General features: G+C 42.2%; 1 protein-coding gene across 1 annotated transcript in view; it reads left to right on the top strand.

Moving 5' to 3' along the window:
* Positions 1-18,335, top strand: part of trpc5a (transient receptor potential cation channel, subfamily C, member 5a) — a 253,871-nt gene that overhangs the window by 198,987 nt on the left and 36,549 nt on the right. The window contains exons 12-13 of the mRNA XM_030162423.1: positions 3,394-3,594; positions 7,766-7,887. Of these exons, the coding sequence (XP_030018283.1) occupies positions 3,394-3,594; positions 7,766-7,887 (323 nt within the window). The remainder of the gene's footprint in view (positions 1-3,393; positions 3,595-7,765; positions 7,888-18,335) is intronic.

The following is an 18,335-nucleotide window of genomic DNA, read 5'->3' as shown; positions in this document are numbered from 1 at the left end:
ATTTACTTCTATAGAGCAGAATGGATCCAAACTCTTTAAAATCTTACCGTTGCTCTGGTTCATACCATCTGTTGTTTCCTTCACTGTTTTGCAGATGGCGCACACCTTCCTAAAATAATACAAGACTATGTCACTTTGAGGAACAAACCCCTCCAGGTTCAAGCAGGTCAATGTGACAGATTCATTACTTTAATCAGTTCCACAAGTCAAACCACACTATCATACACTGTGCAATTAACTAAGAAAGTCACACTAAGATAAAATTCCCACCTAAATAGCACACATGTAATAATTAATTGAATATATACTTACCACAATTTTTGGATTGTGCTCCAGCCTTTTTCTGGTTCTTGTTCACAGTCTGGTGGCTCATCCAGTGTCTGCCTGGTTCAAGTCAGTGAGTTGTTGTCTCACCTCCACCGTAAACTGCTGTGTCATGTACGACTCCATTTGCATTTGTATACCTCACAGCAAGACCATTTACATACGAAAACCTCACATAGCCCAAAGGGGCTGGGGAGGGGTTATTGCCAAGGCTCTCTAACCAGAGGGGGGGAATTCACGGCAATTCCCGGCAGTTAGAGAGAATTTTCTGTGGTGGCTTCAAATTCCCACCAGTAGGCGTTAATTTCAAGTTCCACAGCAATTTACAGGGACGTTAATTGACGAAAACCCCACTTTTCATGCAGTGGATGTTTTTGCCAGAGGGTTGAGTAGTCCAGAAGGGTTGGTGTTGTTGTCAGAATGTTGAGTAGTCCAGAATGGTTGGTGTTATTTTCAGTGTTGAGTAGTCCAGAAGGGTTGGTGTGTTTGTCCGACTGAAATATGGAACATGTGTGATAGTAACAGGAGGAAAAGGACAAAATAGAGACATCTTACTATATAATGCATGTTTCGGCCCCGCCCCGTGTCCCAGTGTGCGATCGATGTTACAGCACAGGAGGGTGTATGGGTACAATGCCGCTGTTGCAGCACAGGAGGGCGCTATGGTACAATGGCACCATGGGTACAATGCTGCTAGTTAGAATAATGAATAAAGTTTTTCTTCACAGATGGACGGTCTAACGATGTGGGACACCCAGGACATTGATCCATTTGGTCCATCAACCATTTAACAAACTAATTATTTCACTTTTTTTTTTTCATTGTGTTTTTTTAATCAATTCAACAATTTCTGTAAAGCCTTGTGAGGAGACTGTAGTGATATTGAACTGTAGAAATAAAACTGAATTGAATGGAATTGTATTGAATTGAATGAGGGACTACAGATGGAAATTAGCACTGTTACTACAATCCTTCGTATTTACAGCTATAATTGATGTAGATATTCATTAATATGTACTGTCCCTAATACATAAATAAATAAATTGTATAGATGGATTTGGAGTGTGAGTGTGAAATTATGGGATGACTCTAAAGTCCTTCAGTGTAAAATCCTTCATGAATATTCAGTTGTGATGGTAGATGTGCTGGTGTTGATGTTTGTCCTGTGGTTCTAATGTGAATGTTCCACAATGAACACATTTAATTTAATGTCAGCAGTGGATCAGAGGAACAGGAGACACACTAAATCAGCTTTGGCTTTTACAATATTCATTTATTAGTTTATATGTTTAGGATAATTATTAGACTAGAGCAATGATTCATGTATAAACCATAGTTTATAGTTTATAGTTTATAGTTCATAGTTTATAGTTCATAGTTTATAGATTATAGTTTATAGTTCATAGTTTATAGGTTATAGTTCATAATTTACAGATTATAGTTTATAGTTCATTGTTTATAGATTATAGTTTTTAGATTATAGTTTATAGTTCATAGTGTATAGATTATAGTTTATAGGTTTTAGGTCATAGTTTATAGATTATAGTTTATAGTTCATAGTTTATAGAAAATAGTTCATCGTTTATAGTTCATAGTTCATAGATTATAGTCTATAGTTCATAGTTGATAGATTATACTTTTAGGTTATAGTTCATAGTTTATAGATAATAGTTCATTGATTGTAGTTTATAGATTATAGTTTTTAGTTCATAGTTTATAGATTATAGTTTATTGATTATAGTTCTTAGTTTATAGATTATAGTTGATAGTTCATAGTACATAGTTTATAGTTCATAGTTTATAGATTATAGTTCATAGTTTATAGTTCATGGTTATAGTTTATAGGTTATAGTTTATAGATTATACTTTATAGTTCATAGTTTATAGAGTATAGTTTATAGTTTATAGATTATAGTTCATAGTTTGTAGTTAATAGTTTATAGATTATAGTTTATAGATCATAGTTTATAGTTCATGGTTTATAGTTCGTAGTTTATAGATTACAGTTTATAGTTCATAGTTTATAGTTCATAATTGATAGATTACAGTTTATAGTTCATAGTTTACAGTTTATAGATTTTAGTTTATACTTCATAGTTCATACTTTATAGATTATAGTTTATGGTTCATAGTTTAAGTTTATAGTTCATAGTTCATACTTTATAGATTATAGTTTATAGTTTATACTTCATAGTTAATAGTTTATAGTTCATAGTTTATAGATTATAGTTCATATTTTATAGATTATAGTTTATAGTTCATAGTTCATACTTTCTAGATTATAGTTTATAGTTCATAGTTTATAGATTATAGTTTATGGTTCATAGTTTATAAATTGTAGTTCATAGTTTATAGATTCTAGTTGATAGTTCATAGTTTACAGATTATAGTTTATAGTTCATAGATTATGGTTTATAGTTTATTGATTATAGTTTATAGTTCATAGTTTATAGTTTATACTTCATAGTTAATAGTTTATAGTTCATAGTTTATAGATTATAGTTCATATTTTATAGATTATAGTTTATAGTTCATAGTTCATACTTTCTAGATTATAGTTTTGTAGTTCATAGTTTATAGTTCATAGTTCATACTTTATAGATTATAGTTTATAGTGTATAGAATATAGATTATAGTTTATAGTTCATAGTTTGTAGTTCATAGTTTATAGTTCATGGTTTGTATTTTATATAGTTTATAGGTTATAGTTTATAGTTTATTGTTCATAGTTCATGTTTTATAGATTATAGTTTATAGTTCATAGTTTATAGTTCATAGTTCATATTTTATAGATTATAGTTTGTAGTTCATAGTTTATAGTTCATAGTTCATATTTTATAAATTATAGTTTGTAGTTCATTGTTTATAGTTCATAGTTCATACTTTATAGATTATAGTTTATAATTCGGTTGTTTTTCCAAACCTCTTGTCTTCTGTTGGTGGAATATTGGACTTTGTCCTCTCACAGACATCTGCAGCCCAGCTCAAACAGATCATGGCTGTGTTTTTCTTGTTTTTCAGTCTTCTCTTATATGTCATGTGACTTCTTTCCTCCTTCTCCTTCTCCAGTACAACTCATCTCGTCCCAGAGAGGAGTGGGAGATGTGGCACCCCACGCTGATCGCAGAGGCCCTGTTCGCCATCGCCAACATCTTCAGCTCGCTCCGACTCATTTCCCTGTTCACCGCCAACTCCCACCTCGGACCTCTGCAGATCTCACTGGGGAGGATGCTGTTGGACATCCTCAAGTTCCTCTTCATTTACTGTCTGGTACGTGCTGACCTTGTCCGTCCTCTTCTGTTAGTGGATTAAAACCTGAACAATAGGCTTGGATGAAAGCAGCACACGGCCCCCTTCATCTGCAAGGAAAGGACGTCTCAGCCTTTCATTACACTCAGCTCATTCATGTCTTCTCTGGGGAACTCAGAACCTACAGCTCAAACCACAAGGGATCTGTTCTGCTCCCAGTTGTCCTAAACCAACCCACAGACAGCCTCATGCTCTTTGTTCTGCTGGAGGTGATTTGAAATGCCCTGGAGGTGCAAAGGCTCCACCTCTGCAGCAGCATGTACCACCGGATCCACAATGACTGGACTGCTTCACCTCTACTGAGGCCACTGAGCCTGGTCAGCAGGGGTGTGTATTGGCAAGAATCTGGCGATACAATACAAATCACAATACTAGGATCACAATATGATATATCACAACATATCATGATACTGTTACAAAAGGCCATTTTTGTTTTTTTTTATTTTTTAAAATGATTATTTCCTGGAACAATTGAATTATACCACAAATTTGCACAAATACTAAACACATTTTTATTTGATCACAACGGTATCTAATGTTATATCACAAAATTTCCCTGTGTTAAAACTTTAATTATATTTTACAGACATTACAGTTTAAGATGCCTTTCAAATGTTCATATTCTATTAGTTCATAACTAACATCATAACATTATTTCTGTGCAATCCCAACGAAGGAACTAACATCTGCCTCTCAGACAGTAAAAATTTCTTTTAGGATGCATCAAATAACCATTATTTAATAAAACAGTGTTAAATAATTATAAATAAGATATAAACAATGAAGACAACCAAAAAATCAAAAATTAACCTCCGCCATATCTGCATTTGAATACATACCTAAAAATATTGATACAGTACTTTTTAATATCGATACAGTATTGTGAAATGAAATATCGTGATATATTGCAGAACCGATATTTTCTAACACCCCTACTGGTCAGATGGCATTAAAAAAAAGAAAAGTGACATTAACAGCAGAAATGAATGATCATATCTGTCCTGTTCTGATGAGACAAAGTGAGATTAACAAATCGGGCTTTCATCGTTTTTCTTAAACATGGTAGACTCAAGTGCATCGCTATATTCCTCTGGACTTGTCTTTTTGTGTGGTCCATAGTGAGTCGTCTCCAGAATTCTGTAGCATTCGACCTCCGTGTTTGACAGTTGTTTTTCTCCCACCCTAAGGGTCTTCAGTTACTGCACACTTCACCAAACTCCACCTTCACAAATGAAAAAAAAACATTTTCTGGAATAACTTTAGACCCATTTTCTTGACTGTCAGTCATTATTCTAGTGGGGTTGGATGGTTCACCATGACCCTAATAACTCCCATGACATTCACTCATTCATCTTCTGAACCCACTTTATCCTCACAAGGGTCACAGGGGCGGAGCCTATGCCAGCTACCTATGGTGAAGGCGGAGCTTACCCTGGACGTGTCTCCAGTTCAACGCAAGGCGACATTTAAAGTCGAACAACTGACTACTGTCCCATTCACACCTACGGCTGATTAGATGAACCCATGAGATATCAGTGCATGCATTTGGATTGTGGGAGGAGCCAAGAACCCAGAGAAAACCCACGCAGACATGGGGAGAACATGCAAACTCCGCCCAGAAAGAACCCTGGTGTTGGTGCTAACCAGTGCACCACTGTGTTGCACCCCCCCCCTCCTCCACACACACACACTATTTTAAAAAACAAATGTTTAAAAAACAAATGACAAAAAAGTCCAAAAGGGGCTGAGGGGGTGGGGCCAAAAACTGAGGGCAGTGTCCCAGGAAAAGCCCATGGACCGACCATGGGTCTGAAAGTGGTTTAATACTTTAAAGCGGCCATGGCTCAGATGGTAGAGCGGGTCATCCAATAACTGAAGGGTTGGCGGTTCGAATCCCGCTCTGTCCTCGTCTGTCCATTGTGTCCTTGGGCAAGACACTTCACCCTCCTTGCCTCCAGTGCCACTCACACTGGTGTATGAATGCGTATGAATGTTTGGTGGTGGTCGGAGGGGCCGTAGGCGCCAGTTTTCAGCCATGCTTCTGTCAGCCTGCCCCAGGGCAGCTGTGGCTACAAATGTAGTTTACCACCACCAGAGGGGAGATGTGAGAGCGAATGAATAATGAGTCAATAATATAAAGCGCTTTGAGTGACCAAAAAAGTGCTATTGGAAATCAAATCCATTACTGATCTGAACAGAAGCAGAAACAACTAAAAAGGCTTTTTTTAACCACTTGAAAAACTCTGTCTTAGTTTGAGTGTTTGTAGAATCTTTACATCACGGTCCTGGGAAATACAAATGTGTTTAAGACCTCTGATTAGAGGGACTTCCTGTTTTTATGTCAAAGTCATGATGTTCAAACACAAATGATGGACTGCATGTACAGACCTGATCAAAATCTTAAGACCAGTTGAAAAATAGCTAGAATTTACCTTTTGCACATTTGGATCTTAATGAGGTTTTAAGTAGAGCTACAATATACAAAAGCAAGAAGGGGGAGTGAGACAAAAAGCACTTTGAAAAAGTCATTTATTGAAAACAACAAGTAAACTGAAATAGGCTGTTTATCAGCTGATCAAAAGTTTAAGACCGAAGGCTATAAAAGCCAAAATCTGCTCAAAATTCTCATTTTCTGTCGGGCATTCACACGGTCATGCCCTCCTGATGGCTAAAGCTAAGAAGCTTTCTCTTCTTGAACATGGTCGGATCGTCGAGCTGCATAAGCAAGGCCTCTCGCAGCGTGCCATTGCTGCTGAGGTTGGACGCAGTAAGACAGTCATTCTAAATTTTTTGACAGATCCTGAGCATTATGGAAGAAAAAAGTCAAGTGGTAGACCCAAAAAAATTACACCTGCGCTGAGCCGGAGGATCCGATTGACTGTCTGTCAAGACACAGGGCGGTCCTTGACCCAAATTAAGGCCCTTACTGGTGCCGACTGCAGCGCAATAACCATCAGACGGCATCTGCAGGAAAAGGGTTTCAAAAACAAAAAACGAATTCAAAGACCGCGTCTCCTACACAAAACTGCCCGTTTAGACTTTGCCAGGGAGCATCAAACATGGGACACTGAAAGGTGGAAAAAAGTTTTATTCTCTGATGAGAAAAAAATTTAACCTTGACAGTCCAGATGGCTTCCAACGTTACTGGCATGACAAGGAGATCCCACCTGAGATGTTTTCTACCCAGCACAGTGGAGGGGGATCCATCATGATCTGGGGTGCTTTTTCATTCAGTGGAACACTGGAGCTTCAGGTGGTGCAGGGTTGTCAAACGGCGGCTGGTTACATGCAGATGTTGCAGCGGCCACCCTCATGACTGAGGGCCCTGGTCTGTGTGGGAAACAGCTGGGTTTAAAAACAGGACAAAGCTGCAGTTCACAATGCTCGCTTGACGAAGGACTTCTTCAGGGAGAATAACATCACTCTTTTGGACCATTCTGCATGTTCCCCTGATTTAAATCCCATAGAAAACATTTGGGGATGGATGGCAAGGGAAGTTTATAAAAATGGCCATCAGTTCCAGACAGTTGATGCCCTTCGTGAAGCCATCTTCACCACTTGGAGCAATGTTCCCACCAGCCTCCTGGAAACACTCGCATCAAGCATGCCCAAACGAATTTTTGAAGTGATTAACAAGAATGGTGGAGCTACTCATTACTGAGTCCTACTGAGAAAATTTTTTGTTCTGGTTTGGAGAGTTTTTTGTAATTTTTTGAGCGATGGTCTTAAACTTTTGATCAGCTGATAAACAGCCTATTTCAGTTTACTTGTTGTTTTCAATAAATGACTTTTTCAAAGTGCTTTTTGTCTCACTCACCCTTCTTGCTTTTGTATATTGTAGCTCTACTTAAAACCTCATTAAGATCCAAATGTGCAAAAGGTAAATTCTAGCTATCTTTCAACTGGTCTTAAGATTTTGATCAGGTCTGTACATGAAAACGCTGAGGAGGATTTAAAACAGGAATCTGAATATAGAGCCAGTTTCATCCCATTAAGTTGAAACTTGAATAATAACGTCTGTAGTGATGCAGTGTTGGTCCCAGTCCAGTCATATAATGGAACCTGTTTCTGTCTGTCCTACCTGTTTACAGTAGATGTGTTTCATATGAGTCCAATGTGTGTTTGTGTTCAGGTCCTGCTGGCGTTCGCTAATGGACTGAACCAGCTGTATTTTTACTATGAGACCAAAGCCTCAGAGGAGCCTAACAACTGCAAAGGGATCCGCTGTGAGCGACAGAACAACGCCTTCTCTACGTGAGTACCACACACTCAGCTGCTGAAGCTGAAGGGGCTGAAACTGTAGATGCTGAAGCTGCAGGTGTTGAAACTGAAGGTGCTGAAACTGTAGGTGCTGAAGCTGCAGGTGCTGAAGCAGCAGGTGCTGTGAAACTGCAGGTGTTGAAGCTGCAGGTGTTGAAGCGGCAGGTGCTGAAGTGGCAGGTGCTGAAACTGCAGGTGTTGAAGCTGCAGGTGCTGAAGCTGCAGGTGCTGAACTGCAGGTACTGAAGCTGCAAGTGCTAAAACTGCAGGTGCTGAAGCTGCAGGTGCTGAAACTGCAGGTGCTGAAACTGTAGGTGCTGAAGCTGCAGGTGCTGACGCAGCAGGTGCTGTGAAACTGCAGGTGTTGAAGCTGCAGGTGTTGAAGCGGCAGGTGCTGAAGCGGCAGGTGCTGAAACTGCAGGTGTTGAAGCTGAAGGTGCTGAAGCTGCAGGTGCTGAAGCTGAAGGTGCTGAAACTGCACGTACTGAAGGTGCAAGTGCTAAGACTGCAGGTGCTGAAACTGCAGGTGCTGAAGGCCTTTGGTGACACACGGCCCTGTTTCAGCTGGTGTTGGTGTCCTCTCATGTATACACTATATTTCAGTCAAAGCTGATCAGAGAAATAAACAGATGAACTCTGTCAAACATCCACCTGTACTACGCTGGATTCCACAGGTGTTTAAAGTGTTTACAGGATCATAACCAGGTGAAAAGAAGAACACATGAAGAACAGAGCAGTAGTGTTGGGTTGGAGAGCTTCAGTCTGCTTTCACTGGAGTCTTCTATTGCTCAGACTGGACACACCTGGTGTCCACTGGTGTCTGCTATTTTAGACAGAGAGAGTCCAACCATTTAAGACTGAGAAAACACAGTAAAGACAGACACACAGAGAGACAGACACAGAGAGAGAGACAGACACAGACAGACAGAGAGACAGAGACAGACAGACACACAGAGAGAGAGAGACAGACAGACACAGACAGACACATATAAACAGACAATCTTAGTGAGGACAGTAACCAGGAGGACAAGTCCAATAAGTTGAACCCTTTTCCACAACAACATTGGAGGGAGTTGGACCGACCTACAGCAGTGGACAATGTGGACAGAAAAGACCAAAGCATGTCCAGGAGTAGAGCTCCAAAGACTGAAAACCCCCATGATGCTTTGGGTAAACACTTCTTACAGACTGTCCCCAGTATTGGGACTGTGAACCTGGTCCCACTGTAAACCTGGTCCCACTGTGAACCTGGTCCCACTGTAAACCTGGTCCCACTGTGAACCTGGTCCCACTATGAACCTGGTCCCACTGTAAACCTGATCCTGTCCAATGCTATGCCATCTTACACACACGCGCGCACACACACACACACACACACACACACACACACACACACCTCCTCTTATGCGTTGATGCACTAGATAATGGTATAGAACTGGTTTTTGGTGTTGAGGCTGTGAACCAGATCAGACAGGAGAATATGAATGTGTTTGAGTAAATTTATAAAATAGAAGAATGAGTCAGACTTCAGTTTAGAGAGAAGTTTGAGTTATGGCTGTAATGGCACACACACACACACACACACACACACATATATATATATATATATATATATATATATATATATATATATATATATATATATATATATATATATATGTATATATATACATGCTCCAGACACTGTAAGTCTAGTGGTATGAGGTCTGGTGAACGTGGAGGGTATTCAACCAAACCCCTTCGTCCAATCCACCTGTTTGTCCAATTCACCAGCCCTCGCACCACTAGACTTCCAGTGTCTGGACCAGAATGGGTGTCAGTTTGAAAACAGGAGAAACAGACAAAACAATAAAATGATGTTTGGAAATTCTATTACATTTGGAAAATTAAAGGAATTTTAAGAAACACCTACTTTACATTTATTTAAAGTGAGACACCCTGTATGTGTGTGTGTGTATATATATATATATATATATATATCTATATATATATATATATATATATATATATATATATATACACACACACACACACACACACTCTGGTACATATAGAGTTTGCTGTGGAGGCGGAGCCAGAGCCAGTCCGTGGTGTCAGTGGACTGAATATTGATGAGTCATGTGGATTGTTTAGATAATAGTCGTATTGATTCTGTTCCAGTGTTGTGCTCAGAATTATGTGTTCTGAGGTGAATGTGATCACACTAACACTTTTGACCTCTGTTAGTGGAACAACAACCAAAACATGATCAGATGAACATATGATAAAAGCAGTGTTAATAATGACAGTGGGTCACATGACCATGTGTCTGATTCAAAGTGCTCTCATATCCAACTGTTCAGCAGTATTGGACATGACCAGACTGTCCCCTGGAAAGACCAAGAAAACACCAACAAGGAAGAACAACCAAGGAGGACATGCAGGGACATCATGTCCCCTCAGACTAGGTCTCCTGATATGTCCCCATGTCCTCAGACTAGGTCTACTGATATGTCCTCATGTCCTCTCAGACTGTCTCCTGATATGTCCCCATGTCCTCAGACTATGTCTCCTGATATGTCCTCTCATTATGGAGGGAATCATCTGTTAGTGTTCATTCTGGGGTTTTTTGGGGTTTTTTTGTTTTTTAGTTTGTTTTTTTTTTCTTAGCATTTTTTTTCCCTATTTCCTGGTTGTTGTTTTTTTATTCCCCTCTTGGACCCTGAGGATACCCACTGATATAGGTTGACTTGGGTTCTGACATGTGGATCGTATGTGCTGGAAACACATCAGGCTCATGCCAACGGTACAGGAGTGAGCCAATCGCCACGGTGACGGCTGAGATGACGCATTATGCAAACGAGCGCAGCCCCGGCGGCGAAGCAGCCACATCAACATTCATGAGTTTACAAAGCACAGATTCTGTCTGCGTGTATGTGTGTGTGTGTGTTACAGCTCTGCATCTGATTCACACTCACCACTTGTCAACGATGATGAATTCTTTCAGGAGATCATTTCCTGTGTCTGCACAGGTGCCCCCCCACCCCCACCCCTCGTCTGTCTCATCTGTACTTCACACACACACTTATCACTGATAATGTGTACCATGGTTATTTCACACACACACACACACACACACACACACACACACACACACACACACACACACACACACACACACACACAAGGCCTGTGTTGTCTTTGTGTTCCTCTTATTACCTTCTCACTCATTCTGCTCACATTCCTTCCCTTCTCTTTTCCTTCATCTGTTCTGTTTCACTCATCCCTCTCTCTCTCTCTTTTACACCTTCTTCACATGCACACGTCCACGGCCTCTAACGACTTCAGACCAAATCAGTTTCACTACTTTCAGAAGATCAACACTACTTGTGGAAATGTTTGCTGCTATGATTTTACTATCGTTTGTAGAAATACAGAAGAACACAGAAGTTTGAAGAACATGGACTCAGGTTCTACAGACTGTGTTTAAGGTTCCTCTAAAGCTTTGGTTCCCACCTCTGTCAGTTCTACAGAAGCTGCTCCACGTTCAACTCACACAAACACATTAGCTACTTTTCCATTGACCCTCAAACTGCGTGAATAGAGCTTGTGCATAAACATTGACCCACTCGACTTCAGAGAAAGTCATTTAAATGGTTCATATTTGTCTAAACCCACTTTTCTTAGTCTGTGGTTCATTTCTTTGTGTATTTGGACCCTAATAGTTCATAGAGTTTGAATTTGAATCCTCTAGCTGCTGCAAAACTTTCTTTATATTCATTTGGACAAAAATCCAGTGGATTTCTACAACCTGTTTGAATTCCTTCTTAATTAGTTGCGTCTATAACTAGTTCCATCTCCACATTTGTACATATAAGGTCCAGACTTCAGACGAACATTTCTACAGTATTTCTTCATAATTGTTTGTCAGCAGCAGCGGTTGTAGTCCATACTGAAAATATGTTCAAACTTGGAGCCCATTACCTAAAATGTTCATGTTGTTGTTGGTTGAACGGGACAGAGCAGCACAGCCGACAACCTGGAGGGGGCGGGGCCTGAAGTGGCTCATGTGCATTTAAAGGGCCAGCGCTCCAAACCACCTTTCTGGTGTCATTACTCAGAAGCAGGGTTGAAAATGGACCTGTGGAGTTGAAATAATGAAGAATTCAGACCCAAGCAGAGCATTTACAGTTTATGGAGACCACAGGGAAATGTGGAAAAAGGAAGAATTCCATTTAAAAAAGACTAATATTGAAGGTTGTTGGAAGAGGAAAAACAACTGAGACAAGAAGACACAAGGAACAGGAAAAAGATGAGTGAGACATTAGTCTCTTTTCCATTGATTCTCAAACTGTGTGAATTTAACTTGTTCATATAAATTTGTCTAATGGAAAAATGACAATTTCACCCAAACTGTTTTTTCTCTGAACAGTTGTTGTTAGAGGTGTTTTTTTTTTCGTAGTTAAATTGGTATATGACACAAAACTGTAATGGAAAGGCCTTTTAGTCCAACTAGAGTCACATGACCAAAACAAACAGATGTTGATGAATGCTAGAACCAGAGAAGAAGAAGAGTTTAAACCAAACATGTGTGGGTATGTGTGGACACACCAGGAAACAACATCATTTTAGAATTCAGTAGGAGATAGAGGGGTAACGAGCATTCTAGATTCAAAACAACACAGATGTTTATGGAATGACTTCTACTGACATCTACCAGAAGAAAGAAACTAATCAGCACATTTGGGATTGAATAGAAAAACCAACATTACACATGTGTTTTGAACACATTTAGGAAATATGGGGAAAGTTTAGCTCAGATGGATGATGGAATAGGGACTAGTGCCACAGTATCTTCTAAGATAAAACAAAACCCTGATCTTCGTTCTCTTAAATATTTCATAGATGGGGGGGGGTTATAAACGGACCACGAGTTCCATATGTCCATCCCAGATGTTTGTCCATCCCATTTCCTGGACACTCTTACAGTTCCACACATATGTTCTTCATCTCTAGTGGAGCTACAGTGCACACTTTAATAGTGGAATTCACATTTTTGGATTTTTTTCAAATTTATGAATATTTCAACTTAGAAAATTACTTCAAGGCCGTGGGAAGTAGGGGTGCACAGGGTGCGGCAGCCAACCCCCCCTCCCTGGATCACAGGACAAAACATTCCAAATGTATAAAGTAAATAATTAAATAAAGCCATTGATGAAGCAATACAGAGCTCTGATCTAATTATTGTTTGTTGGTTCGTATTCTAATGTCAGTTTAATTTAGGTTTTTCATTGTAGATTTCAGATTTCCTAGTTTACGACCCAGAAGAGACACACCTCACACTCATGCATGTGCACACAGACATTATGGAACAGTTGGACAGACACGAGATGGTGAGAACTTTGATCAGTGTTACCTCGGATCGCAAAAACCCATTTGGAACATCAGCTTAAGGTCCATGCACCTGGTCCAACAGTAAACCCACAGTGAGGTTTATGAAAAACATAAAGGAGGAAATGACTCTGAAAAGTTTATGAAAATAAATGACAGTAAGTCAGTAGGATGTGAAGAGCCTCCTCTGACTGAATTAAAATAACAGACATATAAATGGAAAATTGTGAGAAAACCCTGCTGTTTAGAAGGTACTAAATGTGACCAACATTAACCCTTTCAGAGCCACGGACAGCAGCGGTCCCACTCCTGTCACCTGTTCACCTGTCACCTCTTCACCTGTCACCTGTTTACCTGTTCACCTGTTTACCTGTACACCTGTTCACCTGTCACCTGTTCACCTGTACACCTGTTCACCTGTCACCTGTTCACCTGTTCACTTGTCACCTGTTCACCTGTCACCATTTCACCTGTTCACCTGTTCACCTGTTTACCTTTACACCTGTCACCTGTTCACCTGTTTACCTCTTCACCTGTTCACCTGTTTACCTCTTCACCTGTTCACCTGTTTACCTCTTCACCTGTACACCTGTCACCTGTTTACCTGTTCACCTATTTACTTTTCACCTGTCACTTGTTTACCCGTTCACCTGTCACCTGTTTACATGTTCACGTTTACCTGTACACCTGTTCACCTATCACCTGTTTACATGTTCACCTGTTTACCTGTTCACCTATTTATTTATTTATTTATTTATCTGTCTGACACAAGTAATATTATGATGGCCAAGATGGCGGCGCGCACGGGTGCAGCGGCTTACAGCTCTTCATTTCAGTGCTGTTTTATGTTTCTTATTGTCCTGTGTCTATGCTCTATGCATACGTGCACTTCGGCGTTCTACCACTACACCCGACAGGACTTAGTGGACATCAGTCACCGTCAGGAATTAACAGTTTTGGCGGACTTTTACAACAAACACAACATCCCAGAGGAGCTAACGAGACCAGCGGGCTCTCCGTGGATTGTTGTCGGACCCGCGAGGCGGCGCAGGCGGAGGAGGGAGAGGAAGCAGAAGCGGGGCTGCGGGTCCGGCCTCCTGCTAAAGCTAAGGCAACAGCCACACAGGCCACCTCTACCGAGTCTGTTCCTGACCAATGCAAGGTCCGTCACCCACAAAATGGATGAGCTGGAGTTACAACTGGTGGGGAACCGCTACGTCCAGGACTGTTGTGTTCTTGTTATCACGGAGACCTGGCTAAACCCGAGGATTCCCGATGCTAGCGTGCAGCTAGCAGGCCGCTCTCTGCACCGCTGGGATCAGACTGAAGACCCCGGTAAAAGCAGAGGTGGGGGGCTCTGTGTTTATGTGCATGATGACTGGTGCAATAATAGCGTGGTTATTGAGAGACATTGTTCCCCGGACATTGAGTATATGTCTGTTAGATGTTGGCCCTATTTTCCCCCGAGAGAGCTAACAATAGTGATCGTCACTGCTGTTTACATCCCACCGGACGCTAACGTTAGCACGGCACTCTCTCTCCTGCTGGACACTATAAATGAACAACAGCGGGCACACCCTGATGGTGTTCACATTGTAGCGAGGGACTTTAATAGGGCCAATCTGAAGACTGTACTCCCGAAGTTCCACCAGCACGTAAAGTGCTCAACAAGAGGGGGAAATACTCTAGACCACGTGTACTCTAACATCAAGTACGGCTACAGAGCAACACCCCTCCCCCACCTCGGACAGTCAGACCATCTCTCACTGCTGCTCATCCCAGCATACACCTCCCTCAGACGCAGATCCAGACCCACCACGAAGACAGTAACCACGTGGCCTGTGCAGGCACTCAGCAAACTGCAGGACTGTCTTCAGCACACAGACTGGGACCTCTTCGAACATCAGGACCTGGAAACATTCACAGAGACTGTACTGGACTACATCAAGTTCTGTATAGAAACTGTGACTGTGGACAAAATCATCTGGATTTTTCCTAACCAGAAACCCTGGATGACCAAGCAGGTCTCCTCGCTCCTCAAGGCCCGTGATTCTGCCTTCAGGTCAGGTGACAGAGCCCTCTACATCGTGGCTCGAGCCGACCTGAAGAAAGGGATTAAAACAGCCAAGGCCGACTATAAGAGGAGGATAGAGTCCTATCTCGCCAGTAACAAACCCCGGGAGGTGTGGCAGGGTTTACAGAGCATCACAAACTTCAGAGGCTGTGATGTAACACCAGGAGACCTGAGTAAGTCGCTGGCAGAGGAGCTTAACGGCTTCTTTGCTCGATTCGAGTCACCACAGCGACACTCACCTGCTCCAACTCTGCCACCACCCACACCAGGCGCCAGCAACCCCCCTCTCACTGTGGAGGAGCATGATATCAGACGCGTGCTCCTGTCAGCTAACCCCCGGAAGGCTGCTGGCCCAGACGGAGTACCCGGCCAGGTACTTAGAGCATGTGCCCACCAGCTTTCCTACATCTTCTGCAAGATCCTCAACCTGTCCCTGGCCCAGGCAGTCGTCCCCACCTGCCTGAAGTCCTCCACCATCATCCCCATACCAAAGAAGTCACCCACATCCAGCCTCAACGACTACCGGCCTGTGGCCCTCACACCGGTAGTCATGAAGTGCTTTGAGAGACTGGTCCTGCAGCACATCAAGGACTGTCTCCCCCCGGGACTCGACCCCTACCAGTTTGCATACCGGGCAAACCGATCCACGGAAGATGCCATCGCCATAGCCCTGCATGCTGTGGTGAGCCACCTGGAGCAGCAGCAGAGCTATGCCCAAATGCTCTTTGTGGATTACAGCTCGGCATTCAATACCATCATCCCGGACATTCTCATCTCAAAACTGGCCACCCTGGGGCTCCCTGCTCTCACATGCTCCTGAATCAAGGACTTCCTTTCCAACAGACCCCAGACTGTGAGACTGGGACCCCACCTCTCCTCCACCCGCACACTGAGTACCGGGTCACCGCAGGGCTGCGTGCTGAGCCCCCTCCTGTACTGCCTTTACACCTACGACTGCAGCCCGACCACGAAGAACAACACCATCGTCAAATTCGCTGACGACACCACAGTGGTTGGACTGATCTCAAAGGGAGACGAGGCAGACTACAGAGAGGAGGTCCAGAAGCTGGCAGCCTGGTGCTCAGACAATAACCTGGTACTGAACACCACAAAGACAAAAGAGGTCATTGTGGACTTCAGGAGGAACAGGACTGAACCGCCCCCTCTCTACATCAACGACGAGTGTGTGGAGAGGGTCACCTCGTTCAAGTTCCTCGGAGTCCAGATCTCCAATGACCTCTCTTGGTCGGACAACATCTCCGCCGTCATAAAGAAGGCCCAGCAGCGTCTCCACTTCCTGAGAGTCCTCAGGAAGAACAACCTGGACAAGAAGCTGCTGATGGCCTTCTACCGGTCAGCCATAGAGAGCCTGCTGACGTACTGTGTCTGCATCTGGTACGGGAGCTGCACCGAGGCGGACAGGGAGAGGCTGCAGAGGACAGTCAAGGCAGCACAGAGGATTGTTGGATGTCCTCTGCCCTCCCTGAGAGACATCTATTCCACCTATCTATTCAATTGCACTATTTCTACTTTGTCTCTTTCAATATTGTGCACTGATATGAAGAAGCTCCCCCAATTTCGTTGTACAATGTATAATGACAATAAAGAGCACTCTATTCTATTTTATTCTATTCTATTCTATTCTATTCTATTCTATATCGCATTAATTGTCAAACAATGTATTTTCATCAAGTGAAAAAGCTAATTGACTTTGCGTCACCGTTGGCATGATCCTCACAGCCCCCTTCCCCATTAGAAATGGGTTCTCACGGTGATGAAATTAGTCAAACCTATTTCACCTGATTTTTTTTTTTCCGAAGTTTTTTTTATTTTTTATTTATTTTTTTTTTTATTTTTTTTTTTCCGAACTCTTGTTCTTTACATGTCTTTTTCATACTTGTTGTATTTTTACACATTTTTGAAATTTTTCTGAAAAGATTGAAACTTAAGACTCAAATGAATCCCAATGTAGGCAGAGTGTCAGTGACTGGGGGGGGGGGGGGGGCAAACTTGTGCAACTGGGCAGGGTTATTAGTAAACTCCGCCTACTTTTTTCCACTTGTTTTTTCATCGTGAAACCTTTGTGAATGTGAGCTTTGTTGTTTTCAAGAGGGATATATTTTCCATGAAAACACACTGTCTTATGAACAGTGTTGTTGAGCTCTTCATTCTCATTGGTCAGTGGTGTTTTATGGTCTGTCATTTATGGAACACACCATTGTTATCCTATATGATACTATCCAATCATTTTTATTTTTGGTTAATTGTTGAATTCTTTAGTAAATATTCAGTTGCTGTGGGCTGATATGCAGTTGATCTAATACCCAGTGGTTTCATGTGGACACAGACCACTGGAATGGGTTCTTCTGTTTGTCACATTATTTCCTAGTTATTTTTGACAGAACAGGAGCATATAAGGTGATAATTTAGTGTCAAAATTCACCTGCATAAAAACCAGACATTGTGCATAAATCCCACTCTGCTAATTGTCATTCTCTGTACTGTCTAAGCGCTTGTGGTTGATGAATTTTTTGACTTTGGGGGCGGGCATTGAATAGAACCCCTCTCCCTCTAATTGGTCAGTTTAGAGACCTACTGTTTCCAGGTCAGAACCAATTGGGCGGGTCATCCTGCTCACACCAGAACTTACCTGTTTTCTCTCTGCGATCTGGTCTGCATCAAATGGAAGTGTCCGTCTTCAGGACAAGGCCTCGTGTGTTAACGTCAGTGTGTGAGTCCGACATCAGAGGGAGAGTGGGAGGGGTGCAGAGAGTGGGAGGGACACAGAGAGTGGGAGGGGCACAGAGTGGGAGGGACACAGAGAGTGAGAGGGACGCAGAGAGTGGGAGGGGTGCAGAGAGTGGGAGGGACACAGAGAGTGGGAGGGATGCAGAGAGTGGGAGGGGTGCAGAGAGTGGGAGGGGCACAGAGAGTGGGAGGGATGCACAGAGTGGGAGGGGCGCAGATAGTGGGAGGGGCTCAGAGAGTGGGAGGGTCG

Source organism: Sphaeramia orbicularis, chromosome 18 (assembly GCF_902148855.1).
Source record: "Sphaeramia orbicularis chromosome 18, fSphaOr1.1, whole genome shotgun sequence".
Lineage (NCBI taxonomy): Eukaryota > Metazoa > Chordata > Actinopteri > Kurtiformes > Apogonidae > Sphaeramia > Sphaeramia orbicularis.
This window is presented reverse-complemented; position numbering and strand designations above follow the sequence as displayed.